This window comes from Macadamia integrifolia, chromosome 10, assembly GCF_013358625.1.
Source record: "Macadamia integrifolia cultivar HAES 741 chromosome 10, SCU_Mint_v3, whole genome shotgun sequence".
Classification (NCBI taxonomy): Eukaryota; Viridiplantae; Streptophyta; class Magnoliopsida; order Proteales; family Proteaceae; genus Macadamia; species Macadamia integrifolia.
This window is the reverse complement of record NC_056566.1, coordinates 30,650,260-30,661,272: the sequence shown is the minus strand read 5'-3', so window position 1 is coordinate 30,661,272 and position 11,013 is coordinate 30,650,260. Positions and strand designations below refer to the sequence as shown.

The following is an 11,013-nucleotide window of genomic DNA, read 5'->3' as shown; positions in this document are numbered from 1 at the left end:
ATTCTAAATGGATTGATCTGAGTTTTTCCGAGGTTGTATTTTGTATATATTCTTAAAATAGATTTTGGGTCTATAAGGCATATTGAATTCCAGGTCTATTGATTTTCTTGCTGAAGTATGGAACAGGTCAGACCAAGTTATGACCAGATCGTGGGATTGGCTAGAACTTCAGGTCTGGGTTGTTTGGGTTGAGCCACGTTTGGTTTGAAAATTGGATTCGGACAAGATCAGACTAAGGGTTGGATGTCATTTATATATCACAAAAATTTCAGATCAAGAATTAAGTGAATATATATTAGGACTCACAAACCACAAAAAAAAATAATAAATAAATAAATACATTGATGAGGTGAAAAGGGTGTCAATTTGGGAATAAATCGAAAACTGATTCGTTTCATTACTAAATGGGATTATTCTAGGTATTGATTTTGTGATTGATTATTAATTGGGACGGGCTGGTTGGGAAATGGTTTCCCATCCAAGTCTAGAACTGGAAGACCAACGAAGACCAACAAGGAACCAGCTGGAACTGAAACCGCTAGGACTTGTTTAAGACGTATATTTATTTATTTATTTATTTAAATTATTTAATACTTGATAGCTATAATTTATATAAGGGATCTGTTGTAATTGCAAAGAACAACTAAGGGTTATGTGTCAAAAAAAAGGTATTTGAATGTGTGAGACCGAGTTTGAGGGTCCATAATTGTTTAAGCGACTGAAATCCAAAATGGTTGTCATAATTACAAAGAAACACTTTTAAAATGTCTGAGGCTTTGAGGGTTTGTTTCACAATGTTTTTGTTCAGTATAAGTATTTTAATCAAAATATATATTTTTGTTTTTGTTATTAAAAATTCAATTCTACAAATTAGCAGTGTCTGTATGGCAATATTCATAAAAACAGTTACGATGTTTTGTGTGATTTTCTTTAATAAATTTGAAACAAAACATGTATGTGATGTTCGGTCTGTTTTGTGTTTTTTGGAGTGAACCGAATGAAAAAAAAAATTTTATAACAAAAACTAGCCCAATAAATCCAACTCTCTCCCTCTGTTCACCGGCACCACCACCATCTATCCCATTGCCGCTACGACCATCACCATCATCATCACCACCACTTCTATTAATTTGCATTCCATGCATGTTCTGTTCTTTCCTTGTGACATAAATATTTTTTTCTCAATTTTACGAGATATCATTTTTTCGAACAAAAGTACTCCCCCAGAGCCTAGTTCTGAGAATGTTTAATATAAGAGAGTTCTACAATGTTTCCTTGGGACTCATGGATTTAGGTAAGGGTATCAGTATTGGTATACTGATACTTGAAATCCTGTTGGGACCAGAACCAGTAAGGCACCGTCTTGATCACCCGAAGCTCCTCCCGTTTGAGCTGGGTTGGTCGTGGATCCGATATGGAAGATATTTGGACCTGCCAAAAGAAAGTTCATCTGGACCATGGTTTCAAGTATTGATATTGTATTGGTATCGGCTGAGATTGATTCTTGATCCTTGATCGATCCGATCTATTATTTATATCATTTCAAGGGTAAAATACTAAAAAAGGTACCTTGTAAAATAAGTAAGAGCAAAACCAATCGATACTCAACGATTCAATCCTATCTGGATTGATACCGATACCGTCCCGGCGTCCCCTAAATCCTTGATCTGGACTCGGATTCACATTCCAGAGAGATAGGACCAGGTCTGAGTTCCGACCCAATGTCCCAAGCCGCCCCCATTAGACTGGTCCGGATAACGGATGAGATTGTGAATAAGTGTGGGTCCCAATACGGGATCTTCAGGTGCCACGTGGTGGAACGGTGGCCTGTAGCCCTATTGCCCTCGTCTCTCACCGCAACAGTATAGATGCGATGTGTGGATGGATGATATCCTTGAATCCTGATTCGAGAGCTTTGAGGACCAATCAGCAACTGATGACGTGGCAGATATCCTCATCCACAACATTCCCTTCGCTCCTATTTTAAAGGTTCTTCCCTCACAAGTCACCATTCACAAATCAAAACCAAAGAGAGAGAGGAACACAAATTAGGGAGGAGCAGAAGCCCTAGAAGAGAAGGAAGCGGAGAGGAGTAATGGCGACCTCTGCAATCCAACGCTCAGCTTTCGCAGGCCAGACAGCTTTGAAGCAGCAGAATGAGCTGGTGAGGAAGGTCGGCACCTCCGGTGGCCGCATCACCATGCGCCGCACAGTTAAAAGTACTCCACAGAGCATTTGGTAAGTATAGTACCCTACGTTCAGGAGTTTTTCTGATTAAATGAGAGAAATTTCATTCTATGGAGTGTTTCCGACTGGTACTCCTCCATTTTCACTCTGAAGCGAACTTTTTTACTTACTTTTTTCCTGGCGATGATTTGGAATTTGTTCCCAGTGAGGACACACTGGTTTGGTGATCAGAACAAGGATCGCGTAATTCATTTGAAATTTTATTAAATTTAGATTGGATTTGAACTGGAATTGGGGGTACTGAGCTCTGAGCTCTTAAGAGTCTGTTTGAGAAGTTTATTTACAAAAGTTTCCGTCTGTTTTTCATGAATTAATCTCATTTCGATTCGAGAAACTGAAAATCCCTTTCTTTTCATCATAAAATTACCTTCTTTTTTTTTTCTTTTTGCAAGAAAGATGTATATGAAGTAGTACTTGTTTGTAATAAGAATTAAAGAAATGCTTTCTGAATAACTGCTCAAGAAGAACACAGCCTATGAAATAAGAATCCATATCCATGGAACTGTATCCATTCCACTTCTAGTGATCAACCTTGACTGTAGAATCTGAGTCAATTCTGTCCAATCTTATAAAACACAGTATCGGTACCCGTATCGGTTGAATCGATATTTATAGATCAAATTCACTTTTTTTGACTCTATAGTGATGATCCATATCTTAGCTCACGGTTTCAATACTAGTATCGGTCCACCGATACCAATGATGCCGATATGTATTGGACCATTTGGGTCCGAATCAGCCGAAAATATAAAACAAAACACCACTTGACCAATTCCACCGATACATATCAGTAAGATATCGGTATTGTTATCGGTCACAGTTGATACCGATACACTCGGCTACTAATACCTAAAACGTGGATATGATACCGATACATAGAACACTATAAAATGCTACTGACCTCTATGACTCTGGAATATTAATCAGGTACGGCCCAGACCGGCCCAAATACTTGGGCCCATTCTCCGAGCAGACTCCATCTTACCTGACTGGTGAGTTCCCTGGAGATTACGGGTGGGACACTGCCGGGCTATCAGCTGACCCGGAGACCTTCGCCAAGAACCGTGAGCTTGAGGTTATCCACAGTCGGTGGGCAATGCTCGGCGCACTCGGTTGCGTCTTCCCTGAGATCCTCGCAAGGAACGGTGTCAAATTTGGCGAGGCAGTATGGTTCAAAGCCGGTGCTCAGATCTTCTCCGAGGGCGGACTTGACTATCTCGGCAACCCGAACTTGATCCATGCCCAGAGCATCCTTGCAATATGGGCCGTACAAGTTGTGCTCATGGGCTTTGTTGAAGGGTACCGAGTTGGTGGAGGCCCACTTGGGGAAGGATTGGACTCTCTCTACCCAGGTGGAGCATTTGACCCACTGGGCTTGGCTGATGATCCAGAGGCATTTGCGGAGTTGAAGGTGAAGGAGCTCAAGAATGGCAGGCTGGCTATGTTCTCCATGTTTGGCTTCTTCGTACAGGCTATTGTGACAGGGAAAGGTCCGATTGAGAACCTTTTCGATCACCTCGCTGATCCGGCGGCGAACAATGCGTGGGCTTACGCGACTAACTTCGTCCCTGGAAAGTGAATTTAACTGAAAAACTCAAGCCCCCATAATTGGTATGTGCAACTGTTGTTATGTAGTTTTCTAATGTTTGTTCAATAATGAATATGTAATTTCATGGGTAGATGAATGCTTGACTTGTATCTATTTTCAGTGATTTAAATAAAAGACATTGCTTCTGGAGATATAGATATACCTTATAGCTAGTAGCTACAGAATGTTCCATCCTTTATTTACCAAATTCAAAAGGGAAAAAATGTTGGGCACCGTGGGTTATGGTTCTTCTCTGGAAAAATTCTAATAAGAATCATGTTATGCACAAATTAATGTTCTATAGGCTGCGTTTGGTTGTAAGTGGAATTTAAAGAGAAGGAAAGTGAAATTTTTATATGTAAAAAAGAAATGTATGTAATCATTACCTCGTGTGACTATATCATTAACTTTAAATCATTCCATATTTGGTTATAAAATTTCAATTTATTTTGCATCCAGGACCCTTTGCTATAATATGTAAAATGTATCATTACTAAATATGGTTTAAAAAAATTAAGTAGTTTAGACAATCACATTGGACCGCATAGGGTAATGATAATAAACATTTTTTTTTTTGAGTATGAAAGTTTCACTTCCATTTCTCTTAAAATTCACCTTACAACCAAATGGAGCCATAGTGATTTTTGGAATTTTTCCTCCTGAGTCTACTTTTTCTTGGGTTTTAATCGAAAGAATGCTTCTTCACTGATGCAGGGTACTTGTAATCACAGTTCTTCCATTGTATGAGTCAAAGAAGTGTTTTCAAGAAGAATCATTCTAGAAAATCAGATTTATATTGAAAGTACCCTTTCTATTTGGTTATCTATACTTTGATCTGGACTTGCTCCAAGGCCATGATAGAGAAATTCCATGGACAAAGAATGATCTATTTGATTAGAATCGTAAACGTGGGAATTGTATTGAGAGGGAAGATATCTAAACATCAGGGGCCATATCCTAATTACCTTGTAAATATATCACTCGGGCTATGTTTGGCTAGAAGGGAAATTTAAAGGGAAGGGAAGTGAATTTTTAAGCTTAAAAAAGAAATTTTTATAATCATTTTTCCATGTGATCCCATATGACTATATAAATTACTTAAATTTCTTACTATATTTAATAATAAAATATTTTATATGCAATTTTTATTTTACATTTTATAGTTAAGGGATTTAGATGCAAAGTAAAGTGAAATTTAATAACCAAATATGGGGTGATTAAAGTTAGTGATATAGTCACATGGGTAATGATTACAAAAATTTTATATTTTAAGTTTGAAAATTTCACTTCTCTTTCATTTAATTCCCCTTGCAACCAAATGGAATCAGAGAATCCTAAACATGAAAATTGTTGGAACCACAATTAAAGTGTAAATGGCATGTTGCTATCAATTTCAATGTGAGATCATAGTAATACCAAGTCAGCGGTGCCAAGGGTTGAGCCCTGTCTTCTTTATGTTCTTTCTTTATCTCCTTCTTTCTCTCTTTCTTTCCTTCTTCTTCCCGGCCTGGCCCAGTCCAGCCCTTAGATCTCCCTTCCCCCTCCCCATGGTCTTGGCAATCAGGGTTAGTTCGGACCCATGGGAAAATGGAATTAGGCTATTAAAAGATGCCCATGCCCCAGCTATACTTTCCCATGTGTCTACGCGTATGCAACACTACTGGGTAGTGTTCTTTCTCCCATTACATAATCATAATTACAATACCTTCCATTGTCTTTTCAAAACTAATCTTATTTCTCTTATGAAATACTTTGCGCAAGGGGCGAAGTTACAAATTCGGGTGGCTTTTGAAAAAGAGAAAAAAAAAAAAAACTTCAGAGGAAGATAACGGAATTTACCTCCTCATTGGATCTGCAATCTTGCCATACTGTCCAACGTTACTCTGATGGCTCTCTCAACATCTGTGAAAACTCAAATGGAGAATTTGAGAGATGGTCTTCCAGCTTCTTTCTGTCTCTCAAGTGAAGAAAATAATGGTGGTTATTCTACCATTTGAAGAAGCCAGAGACCCTTCTCTTTGATCATAATATCGTAACTCCCATTCCTTCCATAAAAAAAATGGGGATTACAATTCCTCTTAACAATTACTGTGTAACTCTCACCCATAATTGCTAACCGCTAATGTGACAATTTAGGTTGCATCAATGAGTGTGAATCAGGTTTCTATAGGTTTCTTATCAATAGAAGAGTATTGGACAAAAGGTGTGTCTACTTTCGACCACTCACACTCATAACTATTAAGAGCAATTACTGCTGATGTGGCAATTTAGTGCGGCATCAATCTTATAGGTTTTTCATCAATAGCAAAGGATGGGATAGATTTGAATTTTACATCCCTCCTAGCTTACTACCCCCGCCCCAAGTCCCTTCATCTAGATCAATTTCTGCTTATAAATTTGTGTCAGATCTGTTTTTCCATCGTTTGGGAACTTCAGATCTGAAAATCTGCACTCCATGTAAGACTCGTAAAAGTCTATTAGATCATATTGTGAACATTTCATCATTTAAGTTCCGAAATGTAAGGACTCCCATGGCAGCCAGGCTAGTTGAAACGTAGCTCAGATACGGAATTGGAAGAACTCAATCTCATAAGTCAACTTACAAGGTGAAAAAACCCAAAATCGTATAAAACCCACATCAACTGATGTAAGATCAGTCGCTTATTCGACTGATATGAGATTATAACAAGCTCCCAACTCCCAAACGCCATCTCATCATGACCCAGGCTTGCCCATCAATTTGAAAGCCAGGGCTCTCCTATTTAGAGAATTAGGATCCACCTTTGGACTGGCTCAAAATGGATCAGACGGTTAAGACTATCACCTAGGCCTATATTTGAGGTGGGACCTGTTTAATGGGATCGTGACAAATCATGAACAGTCAAAGACAGAAAGATACCATTCTAGCCGTGCCTATCAAGCAGCCCCTATAAACTTTTTGAGGTAGCCCATTAAGGGCACGCGCTAGCCTACACCAACATCGAGAGCTTTAAAATGAGTGAGAACAAATAATAGAGGGAATGTTAAGAGTTGCAGAAAAGAAGCACCTCCAACGACAACAACAGCCTCCACCATCAATAGCTTTCTACGCTCCATGCCGTTACCTTACAATTACTCAAAGACAAAGGAAGGTGCTTTGGGAAGTGAGAGGCCGATGATAGCTGAGGCTTTCAAAAGCTTTGGGTAGGTCTCTTTTCTCCACCTTGAGCCTTTGTTGATACCAGATGTCCCCTCTATGTGCCAGTGGCCCAGTGAGAGAGACAGGTGGGTCTCGTTGGTGGATTTTTCTTCCTCTAATCCATATGAGTTCAAATGAAACATCATCAAGTCCAAAAATTATTCCTTCCTCAATTCTGTGTCTTGTCTGGACATCTCATCTCTGCACTTCTATTCCCCAAATGAACAAGAAGAGATAAATTAACAAAAGTAAAGACCCATTAAAAAAAAATTTAAGAAAAGATAAGCAACATCTCCACAGGCAAAGCCTCTTGAAGATAAGCCGACAAAGCAAACCTCAACCTTATTCTCCAAATATAACATTCCATATACTAACTTCCACCAAAGTTTTGGACTTTATCTCTCAACCTTTTCTCCCTTAGAAAGTGCTGGCCCCATCCTTGCATCCACCAAACAACGCTCCTTAGATTAGCCATATAACCTTACTTCCTTGGACTATGCATCCCAGCTGCCGATTCTACTCTTTTTTCGGATGCCCAGAATCTATTAGAGGGCTCTTTCCTATAAATACGCATAAAGCCTTTCAGGGCTATGTAAAAATCAATCCCACCACCATCAACCACAGCAAGAGTTAGTCCCACCAATGGGTAGGCAGAATGATAATATTACTCTCAGTTCCTCCATTGCTCTCCTGCAGGAGAGGTTCAGGCAGTTGCAGAGGGTGAAGGCGATGAGAGAACAAAGAGAGCTCTTGAGATGGTTTGTTGAGTCTGAACGAATCACTCCAATTGTGCATCTCGAGACATCCAGGCTACTCTTCCATCCTGAATTGATACTGCCTCTTCGGCAACCTCACCAAGGTTCTATTTCCCACCCAGCCAATTCACAGGTCAACCATGCCAATTTCCAAGCTGTTGAGGCTCCCCTGCTGATGAACTTTTGTCCCAGAGATAAAGCCAATATCCAAACTTCGAATAATTTTGATGATACAGACGTCGATACTTCTCTTCATCTGTAAACAAAACTTACATGCTAGTTTCCCTTCTTACTTTCATCTTTTTGTTCTCTCTTTGCGTATTCTTGCTGATGTATGAAAGGGAAGATCATGGAGTTTTAACTACTGCTTATTTCTATTATCATAATCATGTTCATGTTCAGCTATTACATCAACATAGAAGCCATCCTCTAGTCTCTCCTGGAATGGAATCTCAATGCACTCACCCTTATTTGAGTCTTCGTTGCCACTGAATTTCCTTTTCATGATTCTAGGTACCAAGCGAGTAACTTCTTTGGTCTCTGCTGTTGCATCATCTTGGTTTACTCGTTCAAATCGGACAGCACTTACCTTCCTTGCATTTCCTGCCAATATCTGTGACACACGAGAAAATTTGACAGTTTTTAGTTGACAATAATATGATAGTATTGGAAAAAGTCAGCCTAATGGTGATCAATTTTACCATGATACTCAATATACAGCAGACCAACCAAATATACAGGTTTTGTTTCTTCCAATGAAAAACTAACTATCCAAATGGCCAGACAGGATGCAGGCAAATGAAATCCAACCACCAAAAAGTAAATGGATGATCCGGTGATAATATAGCAAATTGGGCAGTTTATGGTATGGGAAACCACATCTGTTTTAAACAAAATTTTCTGTAAGAAGATAACCAGATAACAATCGTATTTTTTCCATTGAAGGTATGTCCAAAGATTCCTCGCAGGGTTTTAGAAAGACCGTGCAGATTATCTTCAATTTCTTTCTAATTCTTCTTTGTTTTTCTGTTTTCTCTTTTCAAGTCATTTTAAATCAGAATAACACAGCGCCAGCATATTAGGTAGCCATATAGAAGAGACATTAAGATGTTGTGAGCATCCAGTCTATTTGCAATTTGAGGCTCCATATGGATTGTGGACCTTTTGATAAATAAAATCATGACTTATCAAAGAATGAAAAAGAAGAGGAAAGAAAAGAGTGCAAAGTGATAACAAGGGAGACGAAGTGAAATTTACAATGTAATGGTGAAAAAAGCCAAATTTATGTAATCATAACCAAAAACCGAATAAACCCCAACGGTTAGACTTGAGAAGGTTTTTAAATTAAGTCATAGTGAAAATAGGAAGATATTAAAATTGCATCCATCTCATCAACATAGTTAAATAAAAAATAAAGAACTAATAACTAACTGAACAAATTCTGATATAGAATGAGATATGGTAGCACTATAAATGTATAGGGCTAGGAACCCTATGAACCATACCCCCTCATTTGTGGAAAAAAAAAAATAGTAGGAAGATATCTACACGTGGGCTTTCAAAAGGTGAAAACAAAAAGGTAATATTATAAAGCCCATCAAGGTAAAAGGAAGGGGTGGTTTGTGGAGTTCGTAATCACCCAGTTTGAGTGCCAGCATTCCTCAATATACAATATATACGCTTTGGGGTAGTCACACAGAATCCACCAGTATAGGTGCCATCAAGCAGTTAAAAGTTGGATAGGGGGCATCTGAGAGGCACTAATGTAAACAGAGATGAGAAAGGATGAAGGTCAGATGCAGATCCAATGATTTAACCAATTAAAAGCACCCACCCACACTACTTATAAATCATTTACCAATTCCATATGTTGACCACAATTATTGAGAATAAGGATAGATCTACTGTACCTAGAAAGAGGTCATGCATTAGCCCCATGGAGATCAAACTAAGAAAAATCTTCAAATAATTCTGCCTGAATCGAAATCAGTCTAAAAGATTGCATTTATTTTAGGGGAGGGGGGGTTCACAAATAATTTGGTAAAAAAATTCAGACTGCTAGAAAAGGCTGTATTCAATAATTCACAAAACATATAACTCAACCCATGAAACTCCACAGAGGTGATTCTCCAGGTTTTCTGATGTGATTCCCTACATCTATTTAGCTACCATTTATATCCCCAGGGATTTAGTTCATGGACTATTTGTAATCTTAACTCAGAATGATTTCCATGGCATTTACGCAAGGATTCAAATGACAGCAGAAAGAGTTTCCCAGATGCAATTCTACCATGATGAAGTAATTGGAGGCCTAGCCCCAGAACTATCAAGTATCAACCATGCCAACTAAATGTAAATATATGCAAGTGATGCAAAATGAACACTAAGCTCTAGTCAAATTATCAAGAAACTACATCTACAATATCACTAAAAGCCATACCTCAAGTTTATAACTCTGACACTTTTCCTTATGATCATGGCGATCAGATTCTGCTTCATTATATTCCTCATTCTCCTCCAGGTTTGCCTTTTCAAGTACCACTTTTATAGTCTCACCTGTCCTGGGAATATATCCAAATGCCTCGCAGATAAAACCTGATACAGTCTCATACTGATGACCCTGGTTGGACAGGATGCAGTGTGTATATCAGAATCCATTAAACATAGTAGAAGAGACTGTGTGTGTGTGTGAGAGAGAGAGAGAGAGAGAAACTGTTATGATTTACCATACAACAGCATCCAATACAAAATAATAAATAAATAATATACTATGGACTAGTATTAATGTAAACCAGTCACAAGTGATAACCAGTTCACAAGAGGATCACAAACTTCAGGTCCAGCAACAGTAACTACTTCAATCAGTTCTCAGATTTGCAGGAAGTTTCAGAACAATAAAATAAAAACAAGAAATTGAAGAAAGGAAGAAGAAGATAGGGTAGCCTCTCTCAAACTAAGAGTCTCACCCATGGCCTCTCACCGTATTTTGGTCTCTCACCAATGGCTTATTGGCATCCAACCATACTCTCACAGAACAAAGCATATAGCTATTTTTTTACTCAAAACCCATTCTGGCAGAATACCAGCCCTCTCTTTATTTATAATCAATCGATTACAACCTAAAATCTTCTAGAAACATTCCAATGCAGATCCAATCTAATTAAATAAAGAGTCCTAATTACATCAGCAATCTAATTAAAAATAGAAACCAACTCTAATTTAACAAAACCCCAATGCAAGGAACA

The 11,013-nt window shown here is 38.4% G+C and overlaps 2 protein-coding genes across 2 annotated transcripts in view; one reads left to right on the top strand and one right to left on the bottom strand.

Moving 5' to 3' along the window:
• The first annotated feature begins 2,003 nt into the window (after positions 1-2,003).
• Positions 2,004-3,987, top strand: LOC122091975 (chlorophyll a-b binding protein 2.1, chloroplastic). The gene is made up of 2 exons (XM_042662244.1): positions 2,004-2,238; positions 3,175-3,987. Exons 1-2 carry the CDS (start codon positions 2,096-2,098, stop codon positions 3,824-3,826), a joined length of 795 nt encoding a protein of 264 aa, XP_042518178.1. The 5' UTR covers positions 2,004-2,095; the 3' UTR covers positions 3,827-3,987.
• Positions 3,988-7,160: 3,173 nt separating this feature from the next.
• LOC122091493 (putative DUF21 domain-containing protein At3g13070, chloroplastic) overlaps positions 7,161-11,013 on the bottom strand; it is a 36,019-nt gene continuing 32,166 nt past the window's right edge. Inside the window, exons 13-14 of the mRNA XM_042661477.1 lie at positions 10,209-10,388; positions 7,161-8,381 (exon numbers count right to left, since the gene is read on the bottom strand). Of these exons, the coding sequence (XP_042517411.1) occupies positions 8,130-8,381; positions 10,209-10,388 (432 nt within the window). The 3' untranslated portion in view covers positions 7,161-8,129. The remainder of the gene's footprint in view (positions 8,382-10,208; positions 10,389-11,013) is intronic.

Excerpts from the sequence above, each read along its gene's own strand:
- LOC122091975 (XM_042662244.1), top strand. The coding sequence starts at position 2,096 with ATGGCGACCTCTGCAATCCAACGCTCAGCTTTCGCAGGCCAGACAGCT. Across the intron at positions 2,239-3,174 it reads AGTACTCCACAGAGCATTTG|GTACGGCCCAGACCGGCCCA; the intron begins GTAAGTATAGTA and ends AATATTAATCAG.